At 42.1% G+C, this 22,635-nt stretch overlaps 1 protein-coding gene across 1 annotated transcript; it reads left to right on the top strand.

Annotated features, from left to right (window-relative positions):
* Positions 1-5,367: 5,367 nt before the first annotated feature.
* LOC135467416 (allatostatin-A receptor-like) lies at positions 5,368-18,344 on the top strand. The gene is given in 5 exon segments (XM_064745188.1): positions 5,368-5,458; positions 14,464-14,531; positions 16,436-16,668; positions 16,701-16,977; positions 16,979-18,344. Coding segments are annotated over 5 exon segments (906 nt in total). The 3' UTR covers positions 17,216-18,344.
* The last annotated feature ends 4,291 nt before the right edge of the window (positions 18,345-22,635 follow it).

Below are 22,635 nucleotides of genomic sequence, written 5' to 3' on the forward strand. Positions count from 1 at the left end.
GTCCGGTCACATGTGGGAAGATCTGCCAGCAACCTTGTGATTGAGGCTTCCCTCCAGGCTCTGTCGGGGTTCTGCATGGCTACCGTCGTTTACGTGAAATTTTCTTCAACAATAATAAAACAAACAAATAAATAAATAAATGTCGCCTGTTTTAGTTGTTATTATACCTATAAACTATATGTCTGCATGCCGCTTACCACGTGTGAAACTTTTATAAACCTGTTTGTCAGTCATTTAGTCTGTCTTTTAAGTATTGGAACACTTTTGTCAAGGGTACACATCAAAAACTGATAGGCACAGATAGTAAAATAAAAACGGCTATTTGACCACTCTAGTAGACATGTCACATGATTTCTATAAAACAACAATGTTTTGGAAAAAACGTTGGAAAGGATTCTCTGAAACGTCAATTGAACTCACAGCGATCACATTGGTGATCGAGAAGGTGCGGAATCGTTGTGTTGACCAGAGGGCAAAGCAGTCCCAATACACCATATAGTGCAACTTGATTCATTTAACTTATGGGTGTTCATGTAGTACCAGTACTCAAGAATTTTTCACTTTTATCTCGGTGTTCAGGTTTTGTTTATTTTTGGAGGAAACTAAGCAGCACTGAAAGGGAACTGACAAGCCGTCTGGCGTTCAAAACCACGTATATATATGCTACTCTACACATTTACAGCAAAATCTTGACAACGAACGAACTGTCCCAGGTCGTTGTCTATCCATGTTGTCATCAATTCCAGATGACTAACGCCAGTCTAGCCAGTCACGCATCATTTCTGCTCCATCTCTTCCGGAGAATCACGTACCAAGTTGCCTCTAATTGCTCATACACGTGATCTGTAGCGATCTAATGGGTAAACAATGCAGTGGCCACGGACAATTAATAAAAACTAAGCATTGTTAAAACGAAGGCAATCGTCCAAAGGCTTTGAAATGGTTGGTATTAAAATGATTATCCCTAAAAGTGATTTTCTAAGCTTTGAGTTAGGGGTTCCTCAATTCTGTAAAAATGTTCGCAAATGCCTATAACTATGAAATAATTGGCATTACGTCGAACTACAGAAATTAACATATAAATGGTATTAAATGGAGTCAGACAAACATTAATTGAGTATTACGATGCATCCATTAAACGACATATGAAACCATGGAAATCTAATAATACACTGCGTGACGCTCTCACAGACCATGTCAGAGTGAATCTAGGCGTCAAAACAGATATCCGTACACCAGACGTTAACCATGATGAGTGTATCGGTTTGATAGTCTCAAGAACGCACAGCACAAGCTACCAAGAACTAAGAAAGTATATAAAGTAGGATATTAGGGTTGATTCATGAGACAAATCTGCTCCCAATGACATTATATCATATGTCTCATTAAATGTTGTTCAAAGACAAATTTATAAATGCAAAAGACTACAGCATGCACGAGTGGGCTGCCAAATGACCATATTTAGCAAAAGAAATCCGGTCTCTGGTCAATTTTACCAGCAATATGTAGCCATGCAGTGCAGCTCGATGCTTTTATGTACGAATCGGACACAGGCAGTAGCCATGATTATACGATGAATAAAATGGCATGCAGCTGCGATGAGGGTGGAAAAGATTCGCAAGAAAAAATAAACTGTCTGTAAGTGCTTAATTTTGAGTTACATGGAGCACTTTTTTGTCTCAGAATCTGGCGGGCCTGCATGCCGGTGTCCTTCAGCCAAAGTTGTATGCATCGTTGCTGTGAAATCATCAGCGGCAGAACTTAACGGATATCACTACGCACGCGAATCTGTGGCAGTATGTGTAGTCCATTGTGAAGTGTGTGAAGTACGTAGTCCATCGTTGGCACCGATTGTTTTTTCAGCTTATATTCTCCAGCTCAGCTACGTATAGGGGCATCAAGAGCTTGATGTCTTCATCCTGCACGCTTGACATTTGCAAAAGACACATGGGGATCATCTGACATGATTTGAGTTAGAAAAACTCACAAGGCAGATCTTCAATTTACAAACGAGAACAATCTGTCACGTGATGTGTTTGACCTGGGGTTAGAGGTTAGGCGCGTGATGATCAGGATGAGAGACACAGGGGTGGCGGTTGAGGATGAGGGGAGGGAGTGACGGGGTGGACTCAAGACAGCGTGATTTACACACGGACAGCTGTCCCTTCCCCCTCCTTGTGTTCTCACTGTCAAAGAAAACAAAACAGTTGTGTCCAAGATAAACAACAAAATATATACCACCGTTTCTTTATCTTGGCCCAAGGCGTTGATGAAAGGCAGACTGGAAGTATCATTCCGCGTGTGGAGAGGCCGTAAACTGTGCGGCCAGCCCGGTGACCTGATGATGCATGACGTTCCCTCAACAAACTACGCAGGGCAAGAGACGGTCTTATCTGCTCGTGTAAACACAGTATATACAAAGCACTAAACCATCTCCCCCCAGTAAGGATACCACATAGTTGGTAAATTAGAGAGAGTCAGTCAGTAGGTGAAAATAGTCAGGCTATCAGATCACTTTTCTGTTAGACGGATAGGAAGTGAGAGACCACGTGATCTCCTTATTAACAAACGACTTGGGTGCAGAAAACGGCCCTCCCAACGTTATTGCATAGGAAAATGCCTATTTTTGAATGAAGTGGCAAAAAGTAACCTTTTCTCCAATCATTTAACATTTGGTGGCCATTTTGTTTTATTCACGAAAGGATTGTCACGTGATCCCCAACTTCCTACCCGTTTTACAGAATTCCTATCTTTGAAAGCACTTCTTCTCTTCCCATCGCCTGTAACACATTGGGCTAAGGTGTTAACATAATCACTATACATTTCATTTCGCATCTTGATTTCAGCTCACTGATGTGAGGACACATACAGTATACCGGTACTATATATATGACTTGAATGCATAATCCTCTACCAATGCGGTCGCCGTGAGTTCAAGCCCATTTCATGCTGTCTTCCTTTCCGGCCGTGCGTGAGAAGGGCTTCAGCACCCTGCGGATGGTTGGGGGTTTCGCTCGGGCTCTGCCCGGTTTCCTCTCACCATAATGCTAGTCGTCGTCGTATAAGTGAAATATTCTTGAGTATGGCGTAAAACACCAATTAAATAAATAAACAATCCTCTACCAAACTATTCTTCGCTAAGTTCTTTAATGCCATGAGAAAAGTAAACGTGTATACTTTCGCATAAATTCACCCTACGTCATTTTAAAAATAGTCTGACAAATGGTAAAGGTACGAAATGTGGAATGAGGACAATTCAGGGCTGCATTATGCCACAGTGGAACCCGATCGTTTGCTTAGAGGAGTAAATTCTGTCCATACGTGTGCAACGGATGTCCGACCAGCGCTTTATGTTTTGACAGCATCGAGCTATTACACACCAGACAGACGACCAGCACGATGGTTTCAGGCTTCAGGGGGACAAGATGTAACTCATCGTCAGATGACATTTCTCGAGTTTCACCCAACCATTTACCTCTCTTACGAGGGAATGCTGTAAGGCAATGGCACGCGCTTTTGGCAAATATCAGTGCTACATCGCTCGTTTGTACACTCTGGGATAGACAACTCTGGTGGATCAAGCCGCATTGTCCGCGGAACCAACGACCAGAGATCTGGCTTAACTGGGCATTCTGTTATAATTAAAGCTAGCCGTCTTCATTCCGGGGTCACTCCATCGTCTTAGCGACTTAAAGACACATGTCTGTTTCGAATTCAAATTATCTGGCGTATGGCATTTATACAAACGTCTTCATTGCTGTCGTGTTTCGCATACCTGACCTAACCCGAGACCGACTGTAGCTCTCCATCTGCCCGTGGGCACGGGCTTGTTGAACTAGCTTGTCCCTCCTTGTAAATGTCAGCATGGTAACCGCATATGACAGTTCCACTCTACATACAGCTCGATCTACAGTCTCCAACTCAGCCCAGATGCTTTCCGAAAAACCGCCATCAGAGCTATAATGTTTCTGACTTGGGAATGAAGTGATGCGTAAAAAGTTATGTTCGGGAAAACTAGCCGACAAGCTCTTTTACAAATTAGGTAGTCATGGCTGTAGGTCTGTATCGCTTGGGTGGACGTACTGGTCACGTTATACGAATGGAATATTATTAATTCTGCCTTGCACGATATCTATAGCTATTCCCCCACCAAAGCTTGCAGGCACCCGAATGTCATTATCTCTTTTTGCAGCACCCTATGGCTGCATACGTAGCCTCTTGATGTATTATTTATAGATCTGGTTGTGTATTGGCTTACAACGTGTCAAACTGGCTACTTCCACTCTCACATTTAAAGGAAGTGTTGGCTGGGGTGGGGATGAGGTGTGTGTGTGTGTGTGTGTGTGTGTGTTAGCGCGCGTGTTATCAGTCAGTAAGAGTAAAACAGAATCCTCCCTCGTTGGTTTTCTTCTTCATTATCCATTTACATCCAAGCCCAATGCCTAATAAGTCCATACGGACATCTATAGGAACAGCTATTAATTGGAAACTGGATAAAGTTTGTGTGAATGTCCGTTTCAATTTATGTCACCTTGGAAATGAATGTTTTACATCGTGATTTAGTTTGTGAAATTTTCTGGCTAATCACTAATCATGTCCTCATGTATTACCGTAATCTCTCCAGACCCTGTAGTCGCTGCAGACGACTGGAACGCTACCATTTCCTGGTGCTTAACCGAGAACTATACAGAGGTGTGGTTTGGCCGCGGCGACAGACGCTGATTGGTCGGCGTTCTGTCACATGTCTACAACCTCGTAAACTAATCCGACTGGACTGGTCTGCGGAGTTCCTAACATTAGCCAGGAGGGACTGTTAGCAACGCTGGCTGGAGTTAGTGATAACGACCCTGTCGTCCTTACCAGTCAGCGATAAACCGCTTTGACACTCTATGTTAGTTTACGACTCGACTCTGGACAGTGAATGTCACACCTGGTCAGTTTACGGTTCTCTAACAATCTCAGCAACGCTGGTAGGTATTTTTGCAACCCATTTTTGCTCGGTAGCGGAGCTAGAAGGTTTGTTCCCTATCGTCTAACACATGTGCTGTGCATGTGGAGGCGTCTTCGTTGCCAGAAGTGTGTACATCTGATACCATTGTGAAATTACAAACAATTCAACTACCGCTGAGGTTCTGTATCCTGTTAGAATCGTTGTAATAACAATTCGCCCAGTGAAAACATGAGCAGTTTAGGCAGCTTGGACTACAAAGCCAGAGACTACATGACGGCGACCGTGGCTTGAATGTACATGAGATGCTACTATATATCTTATCTGGAAATGTATCAAAGTTAGAAAATCCCCTGCCTTATCGCGGACGTGTGTGAAGCGACCATCTGACAACAGTGAGACCACGGATAATAGTCACCATGAGGAGAGGTAGCCGATTCCTGATCATCGACCCCTGGGACAATGAGAGTGTTTTCACCTATTACTCAGAGTTTGAAGAACACTGGGCAGGTAAGTGCTTCTTTGTGAACACATCTAACAGTGTAAACTTTCCTTGGAAACTCCTAAGCCTAAGCTAATTGCCATGTAAATGTTTGTCATGATACGATAAGATAACGGTGCGAACCATCCATTTGCAAACTGTTTGTATATCTTTGAACTTTTTTCTTGAACTTTTAAGCTTATTTTTTTGTCAAAAAGAGATGCATGAAAGTTTTATTGTTTGCACAACATCAGATATCAAGCGCCAAAACATTACACAGTGTTATCTGTCCCAGTCAATGACACATACAGCGTGCCACACACACAGTCAGACAATTAATGACAGTCTCACGAAGACAGTTAAAATATATGTCATTGAATATTTTGCGTTTTAATTTTTCACCGCCCCGAGAAACAGCCAGATGTGTCAAGATGGCCTTGATTGTCGTATTAGAATGTTTATCTGGGTGGGTTTTGTATACAAGAATTAGTTATATTATACAATAATACAGTTGTATGCATTAAATGTAGCTTATGCTTACGTTATTAGTTCTGAGAAGGGTATTAAGAACAGTTATGTTAGTAGTCATGTCTACTGCGCACTGAGCAGATTGCCAAAGACAACTTGACTAATTGACATGTCCTTTATGTGTGTTAATTGTGGCCTTTTCAAGTCGGTCTTCTCTCCGCTGAAGTGCAGCTGTGTAAAACTCTTGATGCTAAGGAGCGGAAGTGAACACTTCACTGGATGTTTTGACGGTTGCAATTGATACAAGCTAGTCTTTTTAACCCCGATGTACTCGCACTTACGGATGTCAAAGGTGCAAGTTCACCGTTTTATTTTTGCTGGTGAGAAAAAATATTTGCTGTTATTTTGACCGTTACATATGTCATGACTTTACATCAACCACAGACAGCAGGTGAATGAGGCAGGTGCTCGGATTTCCGTTTGAACCTCCGGTCTTGAATTTCAGTGTGACCCGGCCTTTTTGACATGATGAGGTTTGACACAGATGCCCGGATGAAGCCTCAGATTTCATCCACTTCTTAGGAGAGTGGAGATTTTGAGATTTGGAAGATTACAAACGTGTGTGACATATACGCGACCGCTGTCAAGATTTACACGGTCAAGATTAAAGATTAGTGCCATATTCTTCTCCTTTCGCGGGAACTCCTTGGCCAAGTTGATGTTCTTACCATACACAAATTTGTAAAAGCTCTGCCTCAAAGCATTTTAAGGGTAGAAGTCCAAAGTAACGATACAGTAGGGATGAGGAGACATTTATTGACGAGAAGTACAGTTACTACGTCTTCTGTAATTCCACTGCAATTTTCACTAACCAGAATCACCCTGTTACAATAGGATGGTGAAAAACCAGGTGAAATTATATTTGATTTACAGTAATTCACAAATAAACCTCACGTGAATTTTCACGAGCTAATCACCCTTCTCTGCTACAGTTCGTACAGACTGTCTATTATAGTTGAGATTGTGGTTGATTTACTGTCATACACTGAGTAGACAGGTTAACAAAGTTCTTACACAACCATTGAATTGACAATTAAAGACGTTATCTCGCAATAGTCAATCAACCGAGTAAAGATGTTCCCTGTAGGCCCCTACGTCTTTCCCTGTTCGCCGTGTGCGCCTGCACACGCACCTGCTGCCACAAGGACATCGACCAAACTTGTAAGCGTTGCCCCAAGTGGCAGCTGCTTTGTACCTTCAAATGTAGGTCGCAACACACACGTTTAGTGTGCAATATAATGACTGCAGTTTATTAATTAATCATCAAGATTTTCCCATCATAGCAGTTTCTTTTTCGCGTGCTTCATATCACATAAAGCTACACTGAGCAGTAGTTTTTATTTGGTTTTGGCGTATGACTATCAACGAGTACACAGATACATATGTGGAGATCATTAACATTTAAAACTTGAAGAGAATCAGGAGTGTTTGGTTACAATATAGCCTCCCTCTTATAGCCTTGTGTCGAATCAAGTTAAAATATGAATATCTGAATTCGTTAATGTGACATTTTAAAATTTTCGGTTGAATGAGATCATTTGGTAGCCAAATTTGTTGGCCATCCTACATGATGACGTCAGTAGGCTGCAGTTATTCAACCGTGAGATCGAAATACACTCGAGGAGAGAACAGATACTCGGACCTAGTCGTAACAAACTAAGAATCTCAACCAAGATTTCGCAGTTCGGCAGATTTTGCAATTAGGTGTTCCTCTGAGCCATAAACATGCGCAGAACTCCGGAAAAACTAGGGATCATATACACACCGATTCGGAACATAGCAAGTTTTCCCAATGTTTAGTTTTCTCGGTGTGTTTTCGGCCATTACATCTCTTGGAATAACGTTCTCAGCAAAGAGTTTGCATTTGACAGAGAATGATATCCCCGGTAACCAATGTATGATATCCCTGGCAACTTGTGTCCCACAGGCGCTGTGTGTGAATACATATTACGTTTCAAAGTATTCGAAACAGCCCACATGCAGGAACGCTCTGGTGGTGATCCCGCTCCTTCTGGCTATTCCTGAGAACACCGCGGGAAGTATGCGCGCGAACGGGACTCCAGGGACGTGACCAGATGCCGTCGCATGACGTAACGTGTTTAGGAAAGGAAAGACGTAAGGATGTGATGTAGCAATTAGCGATATAGTCACTGATATACAATTAAGATTTGCATGCCCAGAGGGGCTAAGAGGCCATATGCTCAATGAGTCTGTAATAAATTGGTCCTTTATATCACGTAATTGAAGTAGATAGCGGTGTCTTTGTATCGCATCAGATGATATGGTGAAGAGTCATTTCGGGCGCCTGTATGAAGACGGAGGAGAGAGGGAAGGGTACCGGAAACAAGGCACAGAAATATTTATAGTGTTCAGAAGGTTGTGTGTGTAGATTGTCGGTCGGGGGCTAACTATACGATATAGATATGGGCAATTGTACCTAATATGTTTGGTTTTAGCTGCGTGTAACCATAAACAGCAAGTCCGTATGTTCCGCTGAAGTTGTCCAGCTGGCTTTATGTCTGGAGACATGGCGGACTCGGATCAATTAGGGATTTCGGGATATAGCCCTAAAATTGTCAATGTAAACTCTTAAATACGTGTATCAAATCTATAAAACGTATTGGCATCCAACTCCAAATATATTGTTTCGCACAGAAGTTTAAAGATTTGGACTTTAGCCCCAAAATGGCTTGTGAAAATGACTCTGAAGGTACAGGACTGGTGAAGTGAGACCTATTTCAGTACAGGGAATTTCTAGATTGTATATTGACGTATCTTGGAATAAAGTCAGACATATTTCGTTATGATAAGGTTAGAGGTGATTTCGAATTTTGAACACCCTTGATCTCCCTTTACCTTAAGTTTTCAAACTGTTTTATTATCCAGACTCCTCTGCAAAGCTATACCGCATAACATAAGCAAGGTGCGAGTCTAAAATACAAATCTTTTGCTCGGAGAGGGAGCATAATACAACACATCTGATCATGTTTCATACTGTTACTTTGGTGGCTGTGTCACTCGATTCGGAGTTACATGTCTGCAGCTAAGTTGAGTCAGCATAGGCAAGAAGTAGGCTTAGATGTTAAGCCTGAAAAGCATGAAATGGATTTGCTAATATTTATTTGCGAAGCAACATGCCGAATCTGTAAATGTATAGGGTGTATAGGCTTTAACCAGATATCCACCATTCATCTGCAAGCAATAAACCTCGGTTAACTTCGGCTTATTCCTCCCCCACCCGACATAACGCATACAGTATGGCAATTTAGGGTTGCATTTGTTTATATGTTGTCTTTGACATTTTGGGAAACATGGAAACTCCACCAGTTGACAACGTTACGCAATGAACAGAGATTGTCGGCTTCTGTTCAGATTTCAGAGAGCGGCACACCCTTGTTTATTAACTCAGAAACCTCAGTCTCCAGTAGCCTGCATGTACTTGATTCATAGTGACATGTTAAGGGTGTTGTGACGGAAGCACAGTAAAGGGATCTGTACCGAGAAGTCTGGGGCATGACTGACTACATGTAACGTGACCCAATGTCATGTAACACGAAATCTCTCTTCTCAACGTGAATTTTCTTCAAAATAATAAATCCGGCACGTGAACACGGTTCTATCTGGTAACATGCAAATCTCTTTCTACAACGTGATTTTGGCTTACATGAATTCAACGCCAACTTTTCTTCAAATTTAAAGCCATAGGAAAAATTGTATCAATTGTTGATTTAAGGCATGCCCGAATATTATGAACTCTAGCTTAGTCACAAAATCCAGGCCTGAACATCCACCAGTAAAGCAGGCCGCCGTCATAATATATTCTTGGGGACAGCGTCAAGTGTCAGTCAGATAAGAAATTCTAGACGTTCAAGTATTTTTCCTCACACATTATAATTACACTCCTACTAGTAATTTGGAAAGAATTTTGCACTAGATATACATAGTGATACTTAGAAAGGAAAGAGTTTTTGTTATACATCAGATATACATAGCGATGATGGGAAAGGAAAGAGAAAAGCTTTTATTACACATTAGATATATATATATATATATAGTGATGCTTGGAAAGGAAGAGAAAAGATTTTATTACACATTAGATATACATAGTGATGTTTGGAAAGGAAAAAGAAAAGCTTTTATCACACATTAGATATACATAGTGATGCTTGAAAGGGGAGAGAAAAGCTTTTGCTTTACATCAGATATACATAGTGATGATTGGAAAGGAAAAACACAAACTTTTATTACACATTAGATATACATAGTGATGCTTGGAAAGGGGAGAGAAAAGATTTTGCTTTACATCAGATACACATAGTGATGCTTGGAAAGGAAAGAGAGAAGCTTTTACTAGTATTACACATAGGATATACATAGTGATGATTGGAAAGGAAAGAAAAAAGCTTTTGTTATACATCAGATATACATATTCTTGCTTGTAAAGCTTGTAAAGAAATAGCTTTTGTTGTACAACGGATGTGCTTAGTGATGATTGGAAAGTAAAGAGAAAGGCTTTTGTTAAAGTAAATGAAAGCTAAAATATGAAGTAAGGTTCATCAAATAGACAACTTTAAACTATGCATAAATATACTTTCGTTTATTTTTTTTTTAATTTTTGTGAAAGCCATTTAAATCTTTGAATTCTAAGGTGGGCTTTATGAAACATACTATCAGAGTTTAGGAACTCTGACATCACAGGGAGTTTTTCCAATTTGAATCACGACACTGAATGTTGTAATAACTCTTTTAACCCGTGAGTAAAAGATTATTGAAATAATGTTCTCAAAAAATTTCGGGAAAAAAGGTGATGTGACGACATAGTTCCTAAATACCGTCACTATGGCCCATAGAATTCAAATATTTGAATGCCTTTCAACACTCTTTAAAAAATTTAAAAACATAAATGAAAGTATTTTTACGCGTAGTTTTCAGTTCTCTGTATGATGAACATTACTTCATATTTTAGCTTTCTTTTACTTTAATCTGGATAAATGAGTCTAAAAGAATGAACAAAGAAAGAATAGAACGTGTATTGCAATGGCTAATTCAACTAATCGTATTGTCATCGTGGAAATGTGATAATCAAAGCATCTCATAGACGCAGACATGCAGACAAAAAATGTAGAATAGAATTTTGAAGCAGCATTCCAGAAACATGGGTGTGGAGGCATATCATGCGGACGTCTCTCTCGAAGTTAACTGTGCTGCAGAGTTTAAGGAACACGGGTTTTTAGGTGTGGAGACTCGCCTGATATGCTTGTAATGCTCCTCGCTTTATGTATAGCCTTTTTCGAGTCATCTACAGAGAACAGCAAGGAGTCGTGAAAGTTGCACTTACAATTCTCTGCGTTCTTCACTAAATTAAATAAAAGTTCCATGTACTTGAATTTTCCATGAAAAAACAATACAGTTACACCACTGATTGTGCTTTTAAACGGGTTTCACCTCCATCACTCTGATTTGTCAGCGATTTACAAGCTTTTGTTTGGATTTGACAGAAAGTGTTAGGGGCATGATTACTATAAGGTTAAGACCCCTTGCAAATTTATCAGTCCCTCCCAGTCTCACCCAGCTCCTCCCAGGTCTTTAGACCTGCTGGGACAGCACCCTGTCACCCTCTTGAGGCGTGGTATTCCCTGCTAGCTTTAAGGCACTAAGCCCATTGTTTTACATTGGTTACCACAGGGTGTCCCGTTACTTCTTCAAGATTACGTAACTGTATTTAATGAACACGTTTTGTCCAGGACGCGGGACGTCTTAAGTAGGTGGTTGCTATGAGTCTAAGTGAGTGTGGTGTGAGATGATTCTCTACTTGAGGGATCTGGATGACCCAAGGAGGATGAGATATCATTGTGCCCGTCCCCTGACAAGTTCTAATGTCTCTGCAGGAGAAATACATATATCCAGACAGGTATTGGGTAGTTGTTATTGGATGGTGATTAGTTCTGGCTGAGTGTCACGCCACGGACCAACATCTATTTCCCATTAAGCAAAATGGTTTTCTGGTGTCACAAGTTTAGGAAAAGCAGACGTCTCCCAGTGACTGCTGTCAAACTTAACCTGATGGATCACAGCTTCCCAATGATGGCTGTCAGTTTTATTTAACTACAACAATGATAAATTTCTGGCTATTTTTCCATTTTAATCGCCTGTATGTCTGATAGGCATGAAACTGTACCCGGTCCCCAATTCCAGCGGAGCAAATGAACGGAAATGGCCAACGTGTGAATTGCCTGCCAGTCCATTAGTGGCCACCCGCTAGGAGCACTTGGCAACACAAATACCAGCTAGGGATGTGGGGAATTTACAGGAACACGTGGGACGCTACACTTGAAGATTTGGTCGTCATTCCAGGCACTGGCCGGATGCTGTGGTCAAACCGATCTAAACTAGCCCCCGGGTTCATGAGGATCTATACCTGTATCAGTGTATGCCACTGTGATAGACTACATGGGCGATGGTATTTTCGTCATTATGTAAAGCTAATCATCATACAGATAAAATGCACGCCTAATCACATATTTCTCGCTTGTTCATCTGTTTCAGCTATATCCCATTAGGGATATAGATTCACCTCTTGGTATCTGTGTATTTGGAATCAATAGGCCCCATATGGGCAACATGGCAGACAGATTTGTGACTTCTGGCTGCAGTAATACTCAAATTTGAAAACATATCTTAGTACATCATTAAAAACCTTTTTCGAAAAGTGTTTGTCAGTTAAGAGGGTTTTTTTTTTTTTACCGAAAAATACGGTTAAATGGTTGAAATGTGGGCTTTGCGGGCCTTAGTGTTAGTTCCCAATGCGTCACTTCGGCATTTTCAGCATCCGGTTAACATAATTTTACGTCTTTTAATCGTGTTTAATGTATCTTATTTCCCAACGATGCATCAATAGGACTCATGCTTATCGTCTAAATAACTGTCAATGTTTTCTTTACGGTCATTTATTTATTTATTTTATTTATCTGAGTGTTGTTTTATGCCGTACTCAAGAATATTTCATTTGTACGACGGCGGCCAGCATTATGGTAAGCAGTAACCGGACAGAACCCAGGAGAAACCCACGACTATTCGCAAGATGCTGCCAGACCTTCCTACGTACTACCAGACGGGAACCCAGCGTGAGCTGGACATGAACTCATGGCGATTGCATTGTGTTCGCTAATTAGTTGTCAGTTTTGTCGTAGAAGGATTAAATGTTTGTCTGATAAGCGAATCGCAAAAGTAATGTTTTAAACCGAATCTTAATATATATGATTCCAAAAATGGAACCGGAAACATTCAAAATTTAAAGAAGAAAAAACAATGATGTAATGCTGGAAAGCAACATTTTGTTTGTTGTCTGTTGAAAACGGGTTCTCCACACGACCACCCTTAAAATTACTATCAATTTGTGAAATAACCATTCCATTTATATGTGAAAGTCAAGGTATAATGTCATTCTTTCACAACACACAGCAAGGAACCACTTAAAACCAACCGTGGATTTTGTGCCAGTACTATTATGAGTAAAACGGCCAGTGATTGGCAATGGTCAAGAATGCATGCACACATGTGTCCTGAAGTCGACAACCACTTGTTCTCGTGGACTCTCCCTTGGTGGGCTCCACAGGAGACTGGACAATCGTCTCCGTCCACTTTAGCACTTAGTCTCAATGGCGCACGCATCGACAAAGTACATTGTTAGGTACAACGACTTCAAGGTTTTCGCCCCAAGAGCAAAATGCTCTAATGAGACCCCACCCAGTCACTAACTTCTGGAACGCGACATTCTTTAGGCTTCTGAGAGAACCATGTATTGTAGTCTATTAGGAATAGTAATGGTACGTTTAATTGCTCAGAGGAAAAGTATAATGCTTTGAAATGTGAAAAATTCACACGGTGAATTATAACATTTGGAACTAATTTAGAGCATCGCAGCCTCACTCTGCTCTTCGTTGAATTCGTGTCACCCGATTCCAGAGCTAGTTTTCTTTGCGCCACCCTCACCCAGACCCGACTGGGTAAAGTCAGTACCAGAGGGTCTCTGTGAGGGTAGAGGGCTGGTTGCACAGAAGACCCTGGGACACTGCGAGGAATGACGCGTTTCAACAGAGTGTAAAATTACCTCAACTTTTGGCAAGGAAACTTTCTCACGCACTAAATCAAGTTGTCAAAACACAGCAGCAATTACGTTAAACAGTGGCCATGGCTTGGTTGAAATTGCCCTAACAGGTGCTTTCCTACTGTGTATGCCCCGGTGGTTGTGAAATTAACTTCCATATCAAATAATTTCCTTTTAGGAGCACCACCCTGGTGGATCACGTTACCTCGCCGAGCTATAAGGGCCCTGTCGTCAGATCCTATCTGGGGACGGTGTTCAGGTTCTTATCCCCGGGCTGATGGAAAACCTCTGCCTAAACACAGATGGCAGGGCTATGCATATAAAAACCTTTCATGTTAGGATACCGAATTTCATGTAAAATAGTTTAAAGTTTTTCTTTTTTATGTTTTTTCATTACAGGTCAAACCTACGTAGAGGTCATCGTCTTGGTTCTTATATTCTTGGTGGGCTTCGTTAGCAACCTGCTGGTGAGTTTTGGGAACAGTACCTTGTCCCCATGTACCGACAGTTCTAATTGGTTCCGGCTGGTGGCCGTGACCGGTCTGGTTCACCTCCTTAGTAGCTTTGTAAACACAGCTAATAGTCTATACACTCCTCACTCTGCCTATATCCTTCGTTATCAAAAAGTCACATCTTCCCACAGAACATTGGATTAATACACAAAGACAATGTGTTATAAAACAGAAACTGTGCCAAGTATCAGTTCACCGACTGATGGAGGTGATACGAGAGACCAGTTTTGCCCCAAACACAGCACGAGATGTGGAGATATTGCTAAGATTACAGACAACAAAAGTAGATGGTGTTGTCGGCTGCCAAGGGATAAAGTGCAAATGGCTTAAATTTTATTTCCTCCAATTACATGTGAACATTGCATATACAGCTCTCTCACAATTGTGGATGGTATTTGCCAGTTGTTTTACTATCGTTATTTCTGAATAAACACCGCGTTATTTGAAGCTAAGGGTAATCTGTCTAAGGGATTATTTATCATTTATCTTCCTTGGTTTAGTCATTCATTTGCCTGTTGTTTTATCCTAATACTCAAGAATTTTCACTTATGCTATCAGGGCCAGCTTTTTGGGTCGACGATAGCATAGAATGTACGGGTTAACTAAACCAAAGACCTTTGGCAACTTACTGACTGTCATGCGTAACGTAGACGTGCATTGTTGATGACAGACAAGTGGTCAACGTACTATTTGCGCACACTGTAACACGAATGAGGTCGATTGTTTATTGTCAGAAAGGTTTAATGTAGAGCTAGAGGGTAGATCAACATGTGGCATGGTTTAACAATGCACATGTAATTGTTGACTGTTAGCTGCATTCATTATGGATACACAAAATATAAACCATTATACGTGTATCATTAAGAGAAAAGGGAAAAAAAGACAAAAACAGAGGTGCAGTTCCATGCTTTTACCGCGTGAAGTACAATTGACGCTGACAGCCATTGTCAGATACAAAGGCCTATTGTGAGCGAAATAATGGAAAGCAATGATTTTGCCAATAGGTTATAGCCGATGGACCGGAACTTACTAATGATTAGGGATAATCACATCGTGGAGATAACCCTCTTAAAAGAGGGAAGAGAACAATTTAACTGTCGTGAGGAAAATTCAGAGTTGGACTCACACGCGACCACAGAATTGCGCGTACGTGTACGTGAAGTGGTAATTTTCACTACTTCCTGGTTTTAATACTAGTATAAGCCTTTTGATATGCAAGAAATACATGTTATTTCGGGAAGTTACACCTGTGCAGTTCTGCAGTTACCTGTTCCATTAACAGTAAGCCAGCTTCCAAAAGTATGAAACTGACATTTTATGTTCTTCTTTAGTGTATAAAACAGTCCCAGACATTCCGCGGCCGATAAGCTTTGGTGTATACCTGGCCACGCCTGTGAGAAAGACGTCATAAAAATCTTGATATAGGTTGACCCGTCAAAATCTGTACCTTTCCATACCGGAAGCTGGGAGGGGCGCCTACCAACGCCAAAGACGTCCCTCGCAGCCTCATCACCACCTGTCTCCTTGTGTCCTTTCGCCCAGAATTTCAAACTTTCATTATTAAAACTCATACCTCCCCAAAGCTTCGCTTGGTATCCATCATTTTGATACCAAGCATGCACCTGTACACCAAACATGGCAGGCTGGTAGCCAAGCAAAGACTTTACACAGTACACAGAATTACATTCGTAAAAAACGGAAGTTGTAATTGGGGTGTGTGTCCAGCTACGAACTCATAATTGAATTGTTATTTTCCAGGTGCTGGTGGTGATAAGGCGGAAGAAAAGACGCCCTTCCATGAACGTTACGGACGTCTTCATCGCTAATCTTGCTTTGTCCGACCTGCTCTTCACCATCACCATTCCCTTCATCATCGCCCACCGATCACCGTTCACTGGGCGTTGGGCGGCGTGCTCTGTAAGATGCTTTCCTTCCTCCAGTTCGTCAGCGCTTCCGCCTCCATCCTCACCATGATGATGATCAGCATTGATCGTTACATCGTCATCTGCAAGCAGAGCTGCTCTCGGCCGATCGGGATCAAGTTCACCCCTGTGGTGTCTGGGGTTGTCGTCGTCATAGTGTGGTTTGTCGCGTTATCTTTTTCCAGCCCGGTGCCGTAGGTTTGACGGAACGCCACATCGACTACCTGGACAAGACTTACGTGTTCTGCGCCATACTCTGGCCTGAAGGTTTCAGCGGAGGCTGGTTCTTGGTCGCCATGGGCGCTTTCCTATTTGTACTGCCCGTGACCGTTATATCTATAATGTACTTGCAAATTTTGCTTTTTGTCCGAAAGACTTCGCAGAAGTTCGCTCTCCAGCCTATACATCAGAGCACTCAGGTACAGTTGAAACTGGTGAAAATGTTTGTGACGGTGTTGGTGCTATTCGTAGTCATGTGGTTTGCCGTTCTTCATCGTGTCTTTCCTGATCCTCTATACGGAGCTCGTGACGTCCACTCACTTCACCACTACAGTCATCATGGCTCACCTCAGCCCCTGTATTAACCCCGTGCTCTACGGCTACTTCAACGAGAGCTACAGACAAGGGTTCAGAAAGCTGTTCGCTAAGGACAAGCGAATGAGCATGCGAATCGATCATAATTCTACCGTTGTGAACGCCTTGGTGTCCGTGCGATGATGTGACGACCGGTTACGTCAGAGAGTGACGTCAGAGGGGACGTGACGTATTGGTATCGGTAATAGAGAGCTCTTAATTTTAAGCGTCCACACGGTCAGTACTGCTCTCACTGACTAGAAACATCACTGGCGTGGATTCACAAGAGTGTAGTGTTACATTCCCACGCTAGACTCTGGACCACCTGGAATAGCCATTCCTATCTATCAAACACTACACATTGCCGTGCTTGCTTGTAGGTCTTGATATCATGCCACGCATGCGTACGCTGATGGGTTTATAACTATTCATGGCTGATGCAGAATTTTAATATACATGTACACACGAGGATAAGTTGTCACAAATCTATTGACCATTCCCTGCTTTGTATAGGACAAACGTAAAAGACCAGACTAGGGGGCCAAATCAGCATGACCTTAAATTCTGTACGTGTATAACTGGGAATGTGATGGTGTGAGGCAACAAAGAATCCCAGATATTCTAATTACGACGAACGGTTGGCGTCCAGAAAACGACACTTGTTCCGAGACGCACGCTTTGTACATGGAATGCCTTTTTTGGAAGGCTTCGCTTTGGATTGGAATCTTCCTGTACTCGCAACAGTTACATGCCATTGTATACATTTTCCGAAATGAACTGTGCCATACTTGATGTATGTGGGGGCAAAGCTTTTTGTATTGTTATTGTTATCCCATGTACATACATGGGATGCAAGCACGCTTTGCATTTTTATTGTGGTTACATGAACAGGTGTTAATATTTGTTATTTAAGTGCTTTTTCGAAGAACTGACTTGTTGCTTCAGGAGTAATAAAAGTTACATTGGGACAAAAGACGACTAGGCGTGTGATGGACTTTTCTACTCACTTTTGCATTTGAGTCGTGAACCATTGAGTCAAGATCTCTCTGAATTATATTTGGTTTCACAGAGCGACCTTAGACTTGATTGAGAATGTTAAAACTGAAAGAACCCTTATGAATGGGAATGACATGAGAGGCGCGATAACTTGCGATAAATGAGAATTAACTTGCAATTAAACCTATGTAAGTGTAATTAAAACTCTTTACGGAAAAAAAGGCGGGTTCGAAAAAGGATTGAATATTTCCTAACTAGAATGTGACGCAAATGTGATAAGGTTAAATAGAACGAAACTCTATTTCTTGAAACTGTCGTTTTTGTGGTATAATTTGTTTGTTGTTGTATTTATCCGGAATATTGTACTAGTAAGGCGCTCAAGTATACACTGGTGGTGGAAACGGGCCACGTATGGATGGTATGTAGGGGTAACATGACGTAATGTATACATGTACACACACACACACACATAGTCATATGGGGAAACATGCAGGGTAGTCATCAACTACATGTAATAATATATTTATCGTAGACTACATAAGACCCGGAAGTACTGTACTATCAGATAACCGGAGAGGCAATTTAGGCGATTTTTAGTGACTACACATAACGAGAACCCGGAATAGAATGAATGATTATGGCTTAACGCCACACCCGGAATAGAAAATCTAGGCCTAATAAGTCATCTACATTGGATTAAGCTGGAGATGATATTTGCCCTATTAAAAGAAAAACCATTATTTGACGGGTGGGAATGTAAGCAGCCTCCTCTAATTGAGGAGAAGGAAGATATATGTATGTCAAAACTAAAGAAAGCGTTATCGGGTCATACCAAAGATTTGAAAAATGGTACTTGTTGCTGCCTCCCTTGGCGAGGCAGAGCAAGGAAAGAGAACTAGATGGCCCGATGCCAGTGTAATGTGACTGCGTGAGGTGTCGTGTCTGTTGATTTCGGCTTGATACTTCAGTGGCGGCAACACTTTGACGGCATGGACTCGCCCTGCCACAAGAAGACACAGTATATGTACATGTGCACACACCTATTGAGCTGGTCTAAATAATCAGTAGGAAGAGCGAAAGCATGCATAGCCGCTATCGGTTTCCATACCCAAGGCCACAGACATGATTCTCGAGGGTTCCTTCTGCGAGGCTGGGGATGAAGCGACGCCACTAGTATTCTTGCGTTTGAAAGACAGGCGTCTTCACATTTTGTACACGACCCGGATTCGCCAATAAGTTTCAAAGGAAGAAATAATCCATGCAGTACACATCAAACTTCCCAGGCGTAGCTCACAGGAGCTTATGTTACAAGTTCGCCGCAGGGTGCCTACATGCATTCAATGACCATGCTACATGTTTGACGGGTTCAAACTCTTTCGTCACTCCAGCAACTGATGGTAATCTCAATAGGCGTATATACTAGACGGTCACCCTCGCGTAACGTATGACGATTGACGCAGCTGTTTGGCATCATCAGGGGCATCAACTCCCGCATTAGATGGGTCTGGTCCCACAGATGGACAAAGGCATATGTTAAACAAACACAACAGCCGGTTCTGTTATTATCATTAGTAGGGACTGCTCACTGCTCTGTGAAGCAAGGTGCAAGTTATCATCGTAACCCTTAAAGATTGGATTGACATGTTGATCAAAACAGACGCCATGCATGTTTGACATATGTATATACTAGGCTCCCAAACTTCTTAATATCGGTGTGCTGGTCTCAGTTGGATTATACATTAACTTTAGTCAGAGTTAAAAAACTTTGCACGTGTCAAGAATAACACGGAAGGGCCGGACACACACAACGTTTTTGGATCGTACAGCCTCAGAAGAAAATTCAAAATAAAATCACGCTTAATAGTGACAATATAATAGTAACCGTCTTCAAACATTTAACGGTACTCAGACAGGAAGTCGTTTGCCTCCTAGTCTCTTGTGTTGTCCAGACGTTATAAGTTTCTCACCGCGCAACAATAAGTTTTCCTCCATATCCTCAGCGAGCTCACGGAGCCTAGTATAAGGAAACAGGGGATGTGCTGATTGGCCGAAATTATCGGTCGACTTTCCGGGAGATAATTTAATTGTTGAGCGTGAAATAAATTATTTCTTCTCGAATTTTATTGTAAGTGAAGGCCATCCTGTGTGTATCCCTTCACTTGTTTTTCTTTATACGTGCACAGTGTACTAAATGCCTACGTCTTTCCATCCCTCACTCACTCCATTCTTAAGCCTCACCATCCCTCACTCACTTTATTCTTCAGCCTCTCCATTCGTCACAAACTCTATTTTTCGGCCTCTCCATCCCTGACACTCTATTCTTCACCTTCTCTACGACTCACTCTATTCTTCACCTTCTCTATTCTTCACCTTCTCCATCCCTCACTCTGTTCTTCACCTTCTCCATCCCTCACTCTATTCTTCACCTTCTCCACCCCTCTCTCTATTATTCACCTTCTCCATCTCTCACTCTATTCTTCACCTTTTCCATCCCTTACTCTATTTTTCACCTTTTCTATCCCTCACTCTATTCTTCACCTTCTCCATCCCTCACTCTATTCTTCACCTTCTCCATCCCTCACTCACTCTATTCTTCAGCCTCTCCATCGATTTCTCATGAACTTCATCTTTTACACATCCAATGATCCCTCATGAACTTCATTCTCACGCATCCAATGATCCCTCATGAACTTCATCCTTCACGCATCCAATGATCGCTCATGAACTTCATCCTCACGCATCCAATGATCGCTCATGAACTTCATCCTCACGCATCCAATGATCCCTCATGAACTTCATCCTTCACGCATCCTATGATCCCTCATGAACTTCATCCTTCACGCATCCAATGATCGTTCATGAACTTCATCCTCACGCGTCCAATGATCACTCATGAACTTCATCCTCACGCATCCAATGATCGCTCATGAACTTCATCCTCACGCATCCAATCCTCATTTCATTAGTTTTTACGCCGTACTAAAGAATATTTCACTAATACAACGGCGGCCAGCATTATGGTGGGATGAAACCCGGCAAAGCCCGCGGGAAACCCATAACCGTCCGCAGGTTGCTGCAGACCTTCTCACGTACCCCTCTCTCTTATAGGATACCAACGTGTAAATGTATTATGTAACCCCAAGAAACCATAACCACTTAACCACGACGGTGGCAAAGGCCTGAGTATGTCAAGACCAAGCTGTGTTGTTACCGGCTAATCGAAAAGGCCTGGTGCAAACGTTCTTTTAACCAGGGTTAAAAGTGACACACATTTTTAAATGGCTTAGACTGTGGATGAACAAGTGTTGCTCTGAGACATGGCACACTGACTCAGTTTTGTTGGCTTTTGGTTCACTTCTTTTTTGCACCCGTAAAAGGCCTGTCTGTGTAATCATCTTAACATTCCTTAATTTCGCCCCTTGGGACCGCGCGAGAGGCTCCACATGCCGACTTCTATCTTCACAGGCACAAATTCTGAAAAAAGGTTTTTAATTTAGATGTTATCTAAAGGCAAACGGTAACACAAGCGCAATGTGATCGTTGCCTGGATGTTAAATGATTAATGGCATCTCGGATCACGTGACAGATCTGTATAAACAACTGTGATTTTTCCAGGCTGCAGCAGAAGAAGGGAGAGAGTTGGTGATAAACGACTGGCGCTCTGTCGTGGACATCTTGAATGAATTTGTCTCATGTTATGAGCGATATGAAAGAAAAGTATGTCTGGCCTTTTTATGCTGTGCTAATTCTTGCAGCCTACCCAACTAGGCCGTCTCTGTGACCGGGTTGATATGTCACTTCAAACGGAGGGGAGGGGACTCTACAGATGAGCAAAATACTTGATCGTAGTGAAAAAAAAAAACAAAACAAAAAAACACTCAACGGCATGCTTTTCATTTTCATGGTTAAAGCGCTTTTCAAACACCCATATGCTTTACACTTTGGTAATCCTTTAAATGCATTTATGGAATGTCTTCTTAACGCTGTATAACCCGTTTGCACCCTGCTTCGGCGAATTTATAGTTTAAAACCAGACGCATCCATAACTCAGCAGACAATACGAACAGAATTTTAGGGGCCTCCGTGGCTCAGTTGGTTAGCGCGCTCGCGCAGCGATGACCCCAGAGCCTCTCACCAATGCGGTCGCTGTGAGTTCAAGTCCAGCTCATGCTGGCTTCCTCTCCGGCCGCACGTTGGAAGGTCTTGCAGCAACCTGCGGATGGTCGTGGGTTTCACCCGCACTCTGCCCGGTTTCCTCCCACCATAATGCTGGCCGTCGTCGTATAAGTGAAATATTCTTGAGTACGGTGTAAAACACCAATCAAATAAATAAATAAATAAACGAACATAATTTTCACATTTTGACGTTAATGATATCATCCGTACCACTGCACCTCTAATATGCGCGGCTCATATACTGACAAAGCTCATGTTGGCTTCCTCTCCGGCCGTAAGTGGGAAGGTCTCCAGCAACCTGCGGATGGTCCTGGGTTTCGCCCGGCTCTGCCCGGTTTCCTACCATAATGCTGGCCGCCGTCGTATAAGTGAAATATTCTTGAGTACAGCGT

The sequence above is a fragment of the Liolophura sinensis genome, chromosome 6, assembly GCF_032854445.1.
Source record: "Liolophura sinensis isolate JHLJ2023 chromosome 6, CUHK_Ljap_v2, whole genome shotgun sequence".
Lineage (NCBI taxonomy): Eukaryota > Metazoa > Mollusca > Polyplacophora > Chitonida > Chitonidae > Liolophura > Liolophura sinensis.